Raw genomic sequence first — 12,136 nt, forward strand, 5'->3', positions numbered from 1 at the left:
AGCTGCTATAAATATTTTGATACCACATATCCTATTCATTTTTCTTTGATCTCTTTAGTGTAGGCCTACTAGTATTATGGTTAAGTCAAAGATTATACACAGTTTAGGAAATTTTTGGTCACAGTCCCAATTGTTTTCTAGAATGACTGGACTAATTCACAATTCCACCAATGATGCATTAGTGTGTCTATTTTTCTGTAACCCTGAGGGCCAATTCTTAACCAAACAAGGGTTTAGAGGTGATTACAAAAGAAAAAAATGTATACAACTGTGAATCCAAGAAATTGAAAAGTTTTTATATTAACAAAATTAATACACAGCATGAGAAGGAAAGTAGTTTGCTGAGAATAAAATATTTTTGACAAATAGCTTTAAGGGTCTGATATTTAAGATATTTAGCTTACTAACAGAAATGTATAAGATCGAGATCCATTCCCCAATGGATAAGTGGTTAAAGGATGTGTGTATACACACACACACACACACACACACACACACACACACACACACATTTTATATGTGTATATTATATATATTTATAAAATCAATTATCTAAGGAAGAATAATAAACTATTAACTACTATATGAAAAATTGCTTCAAAAATTTGTAAAAGTAGGCATATGATTCAGCATATAAAAGTAGGGATATACTTTAGCAGTTCTTTACTACCCTCTCAATTATCTTTCTGTGGTAGTAATAGTATGTGATTTCCTTCCAATAATTCAATAATTTCTCCTTTCAGTTTTCTTGAGAGTTGACCCTTTGGTGCTCTTAAATTGCATTATGTATAGCATCGGGCTTTTCTGTATATACTGGATCTGGTACAGCTCTATTTTCAGTAGGGCCATTTCTACTTCTTTATGTAATTCACAGATCTCTGAATCACTACAATTGACAGGGAGAAAATTTTGTCATGAGTACATTTACAGATAGTTTACATTTTTGATCTGTTAGTATTCATTTGTCTAATGTTAACCTTAATATGCTCTTGGGGTGATTTTAATTACTTGATCTTTTGCTAAACCTTTTTCTCCACTCAGTTACTTTTTACCATTTTCAGAGTAGGCAATACTATTCATACTATTCTACAAGATTCAAAAAGGTTTTTCTGTTCTAAATCAGTTTTACCCTTAGTGGCCATTTCTTTTTCTTTTCATGGAGATAAAACATCTGCTGTCAAAGCGAGTTTCTAGGCCTCTTAGGCCTCTTTGTTGTGGAAACTGCATGATATCAGTTAAATTTCTGTTGGAAATATTAATAATCTTTTAATTTAGTCACTATGTTTTCTTATTTAAACAGATTAGGTTGTAGTTCTTTTATACACACACACACATATATACATACATACATACATATATATATATGTATATATAGATATATATGTATATATATATATGTATATATATATATACATACATACATATATATATATACATAGATATAGATATATATATATATATCTATATCTATCTATATATATATATATATATAGATATATATAATAGCCTCTTGTTTTGATGCTTTCTGTTTGCTTCCTGGTAACACTCAATAGGTAAATCCTTAAAATCACCTAAGAGGAGAATTCTTGCCTTAAGACTTCCCAGTAGAAGTAAAGTAGGACTCCCTGGGACACAGTGTCAATCCCAGGCAAAGTAGGCAACTTGTAAGCATAGTGACGATCTTCATGTTTAATGGTTTTGATGCTCTACAATTAATATGCATCATGCTGGTTGACATATGGCTACTTAATGCTAGTAGCCCCACAGTTATTATGGAAAATGAAGACATACAAGGTTGTGGTACCTTTTGCAGAGTTATTGCTACAAATGATCCCAACTTCATCATCAGGCAGCCAGGTGGTGCAGTGGATAGAGTGCCTGGCCTGGAGTCAGGAAGACCTGGGGCCTTAGATGTTTTCTATCTGTGTGTCCCTGGGCAAGTCACTTAGCCCTGTTTGCCTCAGTTTCCTCATCTATAAATGAGCTGGAGAAGGAAATGGCAAAACCCTCCAGTATCTTTGCCAAGAAAACCCCAAATAAGGTCACAAAGAATCAGAACACAACTGAACGACTAAACAATAACAATGAAAGGGGACTGACTTCCTACACGAGCTTATATGGGGGAAACACAAAGCTCTATCAGATTGGTGTACAGCAGTAACCTGTTCAAGAAGCTCTAATGGTTTCTTATTGCCTTTAGACTCAAATCCAAATTCCTTCATTAAAGCTCTTCACAATATTTCTCCAGCCTACCTTTCTTTTGTTTTGTTTTCCTTTTTTTGGCTAGGCAATGGGGTTAAGTGACTTGCCCAGGGTCACACAGCTAGGCTAGTAAATGTTATGTGTCTGAGGCTGGATTTGAACTCAGGTCCTCCTGACTCCGGGGCCGGTACTCTATCCACTGTGCCACCTAGCTGCCCCTCAGCCTACCTTTTTGCCTAAATACTCATCATTCTTTTCTTGCACTCTATGCTCTGGCTGAATCTGCCTACTTGTCCTCCATAAATGACCTTCTCTCTCCTTCTCTGCCTTGACACAGGCTATCTGTCCTACATTACTAGAATGTTATTATTTTCTCATTTCTAGTTCTTGGAGTACCTAACTTACCTCAAATGCTACCACCTTTAAGAGGTCTTTCCTTATCCCCCCAGTTGTTATCCACTACCATGAATGCACTTATTATACATGTATTCTAAATTTGTTTATGTGTAGATATGTTTAACTGCCCCCCCAACCCCCCTCATCAGTAGAATGTAAGCTGTTTAAGGTCAAAAACTGCTTTATTTTAGTATTTGTATTCCAATACCTAGCATACTACCTCTCACATGGTAAAGATTTAATAATTGTTTATCAATGTAAAATTTAAAATTATTCAAATTTAACTCAATTTTTTTTTTAAATCATAGAATTTTCTTTCCTGGAACTTCTAGTCTAGTGGGAAAGACAAACTATACACATGAAATCTCTGATCTCTCTGGCCAGTGATGAATTTCTTTGAACTCATAGCATTGCTGTTTGTACTACTCGTTTTGTAGTTACCAGTTGGCCTTCGGACTTCACTTGTGATCATTTGTGTTCTGTTGTTTAATTCTTTTGTACCGTCTTACTTTTAAATATTTACTTGAATCATTTCCCTGATTTGATTGTAATTTTCTTTTTTTTCTTTCTATTCCCTCAAACAGCAAAGAGAATGCCTTACGGGCCTATATAAGTTAGTAAAAAAGGTCTGTTGGATTAATTAATAAATAGGTTGATAGAGAAATAAGCTGACACTTGAATTCTTAAGATCCTCTGAGAACCTGGGAAACACCACTAGGAACCAAAGAGGCATCAGTCCTAGATTGAAAGTCTGTAGAGAAGTGGTAGTGTCCAACTTTCTAAATTAACTATTAGAAATGAATATGGAACAGATACAGGGCTGTACTGGTAAATGTTTAACAAAGCTAGGATTGAACCCTGGTCCTTGTACTTCAAAGCCAGCTTTCTTTCCAATGCTCAGGCACTTTACCTACCTCAATTATAGCAAGGAAAGAGGCAGGAAACAGTTATTATCAACACCCTTGTTATAGCCCATTATCAGCCCCTTCCCTGAGCTAAATATATACAGAGGACAAAGGGTAGAATTCTCCTAAATGACACATGGTAAAACGAGGAAGAATGCAAGTAGGGTAGACAGAAAAATAAACATGGGAATTCAGCTTCAAGAAATCTCCCTTAGCTGTGGCATATTAGCCAACAATGTCTGGCAGCTTTGGAAAATGATGGGAATTTGTTTAAATAAAGGTTCTGTTTGACCTCTTAACTTTGAAATACAGTAGTCACTGAAAACACTGGTCATTGCTAGAAACCAAAGGAGTCTTTTACTTTATTGAGCAAAATTAACTTGATTATGTGCCCTAGTAGAAAGGAATATCATCCCCAAGTCATTTTCCTTTGGCTATGGATTTTTTTTTTTTACTTATGCTTGTTTTATAAGCTAGACAAGGTAGTGAGATTTAATGTCCAATAGAACATTGGACACATAGCCAACAGATCTGGTTTAAAGAATACTTTAAACACTAGCTGGGTGATCACAGTAATTTAACAGGTTGCAACCTCAGATTCCTGATCTATCTACTATTTCTTAGGTTTATTATGAGAAAAAAAATTCTTTCCAAACCTCAAATTATTATAAATGTGTTTTTTTCCTACAAAGTAGGCATTTAATAATTACTTATTGAATTTTGTATCTGTGTAAATATGAGTGTACACATACATGATTGCATATAGTCTCTTTTGCAAAATTTAGTGTTCTGAGAAGACACTTCAAGTGGGATGTTATAACAACCTTAATATGGGAATGATTTTAGAAGAGCTAAAAAAAAGTTCCCACCAACTGTTCCCTGATTTTCACACCATTTTGGTAACGACCAATATCCCTTCTGCTTTCTCTATTCTCAGATGTGTGGTAGCACTGACTCACACCTTCATGGCTGCAAATATGGATGAGACAATGATTGAAAATTTGAGTTAAAAAGTCCTCTCACTGTAGGCAGGGTGGAAGAAAAACTATATCACTTGCATTTTAGAGCTTGAAAGCCTGTACTTTGAATTTCAAAAAAAAAAATCTGCAGAGTGGGGAGGTTCTGATGAGTATTTAAGCATGGCAAGTGGAGTATTTGAAAGCAATACTTGTTGAAAATTGTCTTGTAGATTATGGAGAACTGATCCCATTTCAATCACTTGCTAAATGAGTGACCATGTAAATCAACTCACTTCTCTGAGCTTCCATTGCCTTATGGGTTAAATAGAGATAATTCTTCAATGACCTTCAAATTTACAGGTTTGTTGTGAGGAAGGTGCTCTGCTCTTTTACAACACTATGTAAATGTGAGCTATTAATAAAGTTTTGAAGATATAAACTTATCAGAAAATCTACCTTTTTTGCTTCATTAAGATGCTCAGTCTATGTTAGGGGACTATGACCTGTGTCAAGTCCTACTAAGCTAGAAGGGCTGCAACTATAGGTCTAGTTATGGCCTGTACTCTCTCTGAGGATCAGCCTTACTACATAATAAAAATATTCATCACTAGGTTTCCTGGGGATAATGAATTTTTTGTCTATAGACATTCTTGGAGGCCTTTTACTAAGTTATAGAAGAGTTATGCTAGTGAAGGGAGTGTCCACGTCAGCAAAATCACAGATTCTAATGTTGTATTAAGATAAGCCACTTCAAAGGAATTGTCTGTGTTGTGGTACCCTGAACAAAAGAAGGCTGTGAAAATGGTGTGACTTTGATGAACAAAGGTATCAGTCAGCTTCCTGAAATTGAAATAGTCCCAGTAAACAATGACTATTGCAAGAAATTAAATTACATATGTTCTATAAAGTACCAAAACTTATCATTAAAAATACAAATGCGTATATACATATCAATCAGTCAGGAAACATTTATTAAGTGCCTAATATGTGTCAGGCACTATGCTAAGTATAGAGATAGAAAAAAAAGCAAACAATTCTCTGCTCTCAAGAGGCTCATAGCCTAATAGTGGAGACAACATGCATATACACAGACACACAGACACACACACACACACACACAGATACACAGACACACGTGTTTACATATATATACTATATATAAACATATACATGCATGTATATGTGGGTGTATATATATACATATATACATATGCATGTGTATATTTAACAATTTTAATTTAATTTAAATAAATTTAATACTAAAATTTAATAAATATTTAAGTATATACATATATATTTATAAATATGCATATATAAATGAAATTAGAGATAATAAAGAAAAACACTAGTATTAAGGAGGATCAGGAAATTCTCATAGAAGATGAACTTTTTTACTGTAATTTGAAGAAGTCAGGGAAGCTAGGAGGTAGTGATAGGAAGGAAGAGAATTCCTGGCATATTAGGTCTATAGGAAATAGCCAGTGAAAATGCTCAGAGTTTGGAGCTGGTGCAAGAAAACATAAAGAGTCTAATGCCACTGGATTGTAGATTACATGGTGGAGAGTTAAAGTATGAAACTAGAAAGGTAGGAGCGGGTCTTTTGCATGCCAAACAGAGGATTTTTTTTATTTGATTGTAGATGTCATAGGGAGCCACTGGAGTTCATTGAATGGGAGTGGGGTGGTGACATTTCAGATCTGAGCTTTAGGAAGATTAATTTGACAGCTGAGTAGAAGATGGATTGGAGTGGGAGTGACTTGAGATGGAGGCTGGGAGACAAGCCTAAAAGTCTATTATAGTAGTCTAGGCATGAAATGGTAAGGGTTTGCATGAGGGTGATGGCAATAGAGGAGAGAAGGAGGAGTATATGAGGAATGTTACAAAAGGTAAAATCCACAGGCCTTGGCACTAGGTTAGGTACGGAGAGTGAGAGAGAGTGAGCCTGAGTGGCTGGGATGATGAGGGTACTCTCAGCAGTAATAGGGAAGTTTGGAAGGGGGGAGGTTTTTATAGGAGGAAGTGGGAAAGATAAGGAGCTCAGTTTTGGACATGTTGAGTTTAAGATGTCTATAATACATACAATTAGAGGTAGGCAGTTGGAGATTCACATTCACACATCTACACACACACACACACACACACACACACACACACACACAGGCAATGTTATATATTGGGTAGAAAGCTGGCTTCTGATCCAGGAAGATTTGTATTTTAGTATCACTTCTAACAGATACTGCCTGTGGGATTCTGGGCAGGACAGCACCTCTCTCAGTACTCAAGGCAACTCTAAAATGATAAATTGCCAACAAGGTGTCTGCCTGCTTTGTTGAGGAAGTTCCTTACTGGGAGCTCCCTTCACCAATGAAATCACAAGGATAGTCTCTATACCTATATTTTTTCAATTAACTTTCATGCAAGTGGAAAAAAAATTTGAAAAAGTTATTTCTGAAGTTCTAGTGCTTAACTTGCGAAGTGATGAGGTAGAGGTTCTCTGTAGTTTGCTTATATATGTCTGTCTATGTCTATGCATTTTCTGATCATTACACATTTTTTCTTTATTATAGGAATAGGGAAAACAAGAGTCCAAAAAAATCTGAAGAATGTTTCCAAGAGTCAATTTGGCTGTCATACACTGCGTATGGAAGAGCATGAGAAAGCTCTCCTTTTTACTTTGTCTCATACTGCTCCTAACAACTCATTTGGAAGGCAAAAAGGATAATCAGTTCATCTGGAAGCCAGGTAGGAATGCTCATGCTATTCTTTTAACACATTTCCCCCCCCCCTCATTTTTATTCATAAAGCAAAAAAACGCAAGTTGCTGGTTTTAATTTGGCGATGGTGCAATGTCTCCAGAGGCCCTTCTGAGCATCCTTTTGCAGTGTGGGGTTGGTCTTTGAGTATAATTGTCGTGAATATCACAAAAACATCCATGTATCCTTCCCTGTTTCCTCTGTCCCATCTCAATCCAGAAGTGATACCAGTTCTGGATTTTCATACTGCTGCTAAGTGAAGTTATGATTTCCATAGATCTATCTCCTTCTTCGTCAAGGCTTTCCATATTTCTCTGCACAGAACCAACCATTTATTGCAAAAATGACATCTGAATTTAGCTGACAACCTCTTGCTAAAAATTCTTTGGACCAGTTGTGCAAATTTCTTTTAGAGGATACTCTAGTTAGATATTTATCACTAAGTGCTTCCCAGCAGACACTCCATATTACGAGGTTTTGTACACTGAAGAATTGCTCTTTCAACATTTCTAGTTAGTTATCTCTCTGAGAGTTGAACTGTAACACCAATGTGTTTTGAGATGATTAGTTTCAACATTTGTATGGTTTTTATTTTGTATATATGAGTGAGGGTTTTTTTTTTAATATTTTGAATACATGAGAAGATAGCCTATGATTGTGTTCTGGAATAAAGTTTAATTTGTTAATGTAAAAAATTCATTAACATTTTACTGGCTTGTTAGTGTGGTTGAGAAAACCCAAACAACTTAGATATTTGAACTTCTTATACTTTCATTTGTTCCAACATTTCATTTGTTTAACATATCTCAATCATATCTGTTCATCTTCTTTTCAAGCATACATATTTACAATAGATAACTTGGAAACTAAGAATGTGATATGCAGTAACTCTGTGGTTCTTGAGCTTTGGTCTTTATGTCATAGCCCATAAATTAAACAGATTGTAAACTTATTTTTGTCACCATGGAAATATTCATGAAAGTAGTATTTGTAACATTTAAATGACTTTGCAAAAATAAAAGACTGAATTATGCTTTAAAGTATATTAGCTGCTAAGCAAGCACCATTAAAGATACAATCTGGAGGAAATTTAATTGCATTTAAGCCCTTATAAATTAATTCAATTGTTGACTGTGATATCTAATTAGTGATTTGCATATTTTCTCACAGTAGTTTCCACAGCTTTGCAAACAGTTCTAAAAGTAGAGTACTGCCTGTTGTTTTGTTTAAATTATAACAGACTGAACATCTTATTAAATTTAAAATTATAAACATATGCATGTCTGTGTAAAAATGACATGACACTATGCTGGTTTTTTCCCCTCTACTAAAATTGTCCATGGTGATTGTGTAACTCAGAGGTCTGCCAATGGAGCCTAAGTTCTGGTAAATCCTCACTATTCCAGAAAGTGGATGCCAGGCAATGGGCACTTGTCAGTTCTGGGCTAGCTTAGGTAAGTTAAGAAAAACATATTGCCATAAGTTTGATTTTAGCCTCAAGAGAAGGTGACCTGGTCACAGACACTGCTTCTGTGGAACAACAGGAGTCAGAGAGTTTAGGCACTTAAAGTTCTGAGTTTAAGTCTTGTCAGAGTCACAACTGCATTTGTCTGGACTGAATGAATTGGATTTGGTTTTCAAGTCAGAGGATCTGGGTTTGCAGCCTGGAACTATTTCATGTGCCTCTGTTTGATCATGGTTAATGGGCTTCATCTCCTTAAAACTCATTTTTTTTTCTCACAACTAGGTTTCCTCTATGGTCCCTCCCAGATCCAAGTTTGTGATCCCACTTTCCCCTAAAAGATAGGGTTTGCAAACTGTCTTTGAGCAATCTGGTAAAGCACAGATGATAGTGATGATGATGATGATGATGATGATATATCAAAGCATATATGTGTAGTCCTTTAAAGTTTGTAAAGTACTATATGTAGTACTATATGTGTTTGTGTGTATGTGTTGAGGCTTGCGGCAACTCCATGAGATTGATACTACAGGTATTAATTTGTTGATTCCATTTTAGATATTCCTTTCAAACTGGCCTCCTAATTAGACTAGTTGTCTGTTTTCATCTCTCCCATGAAGTCAGCAGCAGTGCCAACACCTTCGTCTTAAACTGACTCCCGTATTTCAATTCTTGATCATCACTCTTATTCCCTATCTTGACACCTTAGACTAAGTGACAGTGGACCTTGCAATAAGAAACTTCTTATTTCTGATGGTGCTCATTTCATTTAAACCTGAGAAATTTCATTTAGTGTTATCCAGTGAATGTTATTATTGACATTTAACTTGCGAAGTGATGAGGTAGAGGTTCTCTGTAGTTTGCTTATATATGTCTGTCTATGTCTATGCATAGAGGTTTTTTTTTTTAGCACATCCAAAGACTCTGAGGCCTACCTAATCTAAAAGTTGAGTTGACTTCTATGAAGAACTGATAAATTCTTATTTAGAAATTTTCTGGGTTAAGATTGTATTGTCAATCACTTAAAATGTTTGTTCATTTCCTCCTTTTCCCTTCTATCTAAAGGTTAGATCTTAGTAAACCTCAGCTAACTTGGAAACATTCCTAGGTATATCTTAAATTCAGGAAAAAAAAAAACAGTGAATAGATGAGTAACGAGTGAGTGAAAGACCATGTAGTTAAAGCAATCTCAGTTGATAGAAAATTTGTGTTTAGCCATAGGATGATATGGGGGTCATTGATCTAGCAAGACTGTTGAATGCCTGTCAACACTGTGATGAGTTCCTGTGAGCTGTATGTAGTGTCGGGCAATCTGTCATCCAGGCAGAGGAAACAAAACCAGGTCAGCAAGAGTCCTGGATAAGAAGTGATGTGGCTTCTTGTTTTGAGTAAATATAACTAATCATTTTCCACTGCACAAGGGAGATGTGCAGAAGATGTCTTCATAGGGCTCCAGGGATCACTGATACCTTCAAATCCTTTTCCAAGCATAAGTATTACAGAAAACTGTAAAACTTAATGTGTTACAAAAATGTTAGCAGTCATTTCTGTGTTACAGGAAGGGGAAATCATTCCTACTCAAAAATAATATGTAGCCAAATAACTTCTGACTAACCCTGTGGTACAGGGTAACAAGAGCATTATTATATCCATTTTGCAGAAAGACAGCGTGGCATACTAGACCTAGACTTGAATTCAAAGCCAGAAAGACTTGGGTTCAAGACTTCTATCAGATGTATTTTGGCTGTGGGACCCAAGGAAATTCACTTAACCTCTCATTGCTCTAATCAACCCTCAAAGCTGATTAATTACAGAGAAGGCACTAACTTGAATTAGTAGTGGATGTTTCCCTCTAGGGAATTGCTTACCAACAAAATAACAAGTCAAGTCCCAGTCCCTTTCCCTTTAGAACAGAAAAGTGAGGTGACTTGTCTTGGGTCATCCAGGTTATGAACCTAGGTCTTTTTAGCTCCAAGTCTGGCAAGCATTCTATTATATCACACTGTCTCTCTAACCCCTTATAAAGTTGTCCTCTAATGGAAAAATACCTTAAATTTTGGAGGCCCAGAACAATCTGAGTCCAAATCACAAATCAAGCACAAACTAGGTTCATTGTTTTTAGTGGAAGTAGTGAGCGTACTGATACGTCTTGGTGAGGAGGGAATATTAGTTCATATGTGAGTATTTTTTAAATAATAATGATCTAAACCTATAGGTAGAAAATCCCTACTAGTCCATTAACCATTGAATATGAATTACTAAAAGTTGGATGGAGAGGCGAAGTTAGGGAATTTCCCAACTGACTTAGAAGAGTACTCCCACATTCAGAGAGTACTCAAAACAAAGAAAGTTGTGGGAAGGTTCTCAGTCAAATTGTCATTTGTGTAGGAGAAGCATAACCAGGTCAAGAAGAGTCCACATCCAAAGCAGTAAGGATGACTGTAAGCCATCATCATCAGTCAGCACTTTCCTTTGTAACTTCACGGAGGAGAGGGAGGGGACGTAGGCAAGGCAGATCTTGAAGCCTTTTTACTAGACTGTGGAATATGTTGTGAGGTTCTTAGTTCATGGCAGATTATCCTTGCTGTTTTTCTCAAAATCATTTAAAAGATGAATTTATAACACTTGACTATGGCCAAAGATAGTAAGAAGAACTCACCTGAAATGGTGTTTGTTGATTATCTGTGGGAAATCAGTCAGTACCAGAGTAAGTGACTCAAGCCTTTCTTCTGGGTCACCTTATACCTGGACTTTATTACTCCCTAATACATACATACATGCATACACACATATTTATTTATTTTACTGTAAAAAAACATGAAGTTGCAAATCTCTCCCTCCCTCTTGCCCCTCCCCTAATCATTGAGAAAGCAAACAATACATCAATTATACATGTGAAGTCATGCACAGCATATTTCCATCTTAGCCATGTTGCAAAGAAAAAGCAAGAAAAATAAAGGAAAAATTCTACTTCAATTTGTACTCAGAGTTCAGCAGTTCTTTTTCTGGAGGTGAAGAGTAATTTTTCCCTAAGTCCTTCTGAATTATCTTGGATCATTGTATTGATCAGAAGAGCTAAGTGTTTCACTGGATCATCATTACAATATTGCTGTTACTGTGGATAATGTTCTCCTGGTTCTGCTCACTTCCCTTTGCATCAGTTCATGTAAGTCTTCCCAGGCTTTTCTGAAACCATCCTTCTTATTTTTTGTAATAGTGCAGTAGTATTCCATCACAATCACATACCACAACTATTTGTTCAGCCATTCCATAATTGATGGGCATCTCCTCAATTTCCAGTTCTTTGATTCAGGGGCTGTCCTTGGCCTAGAATACCAGCACTAAATTTTCAGACAAGGGAAGATTCAAGAATCAGAGTTGGGACACATTAGGACAAAGGAGTCACAAATCCAAGAACACTGAAGATTGGAGGTAGGCAGACTTGAGGAGATACTATGA

At 36.0% G+C, this 12,136-nt stretch overlaps 1 protein-coding gene across 1 annotated transcript in view; it reads left to right on the top strand.

Moving 5' to 3' along the window:
• THSD7B (thrombospondin type 1 domain containing 7B) overlaps positions 1-12,136 on the top strand; it is a 1,079,744-nt gene that overhangs the window by 159,193 nt on the left and 908,415 nt on the right. Inside the window, 1 exon segment of the mRNA XM_021009415.2 lies at positions 7,030-7,204. Coding sequence (XP_020865074.1) covers positions 7,066-7,204 — 139 coding nt within the window. The 5' untranslated portion in view covers positions 7,030-7,065.

This window comes from Phascolarctos cinereus, unplaced genomic scaffold, assembly GCF_003287225.1.
Source record: "Phascolarctos cinereus isolate Bilbo 61053 unplaced genomic scaffold, phaCin_HiC Scaffold_726;HRSCAF=1367, whole genome shotgun sequence".
NCBI lineage: Eukaryota > Metazoa > Chordata > Mammalia > Diprotodontia > Phascolarctidae > Phascolarctos > Phascolarctos cinereus.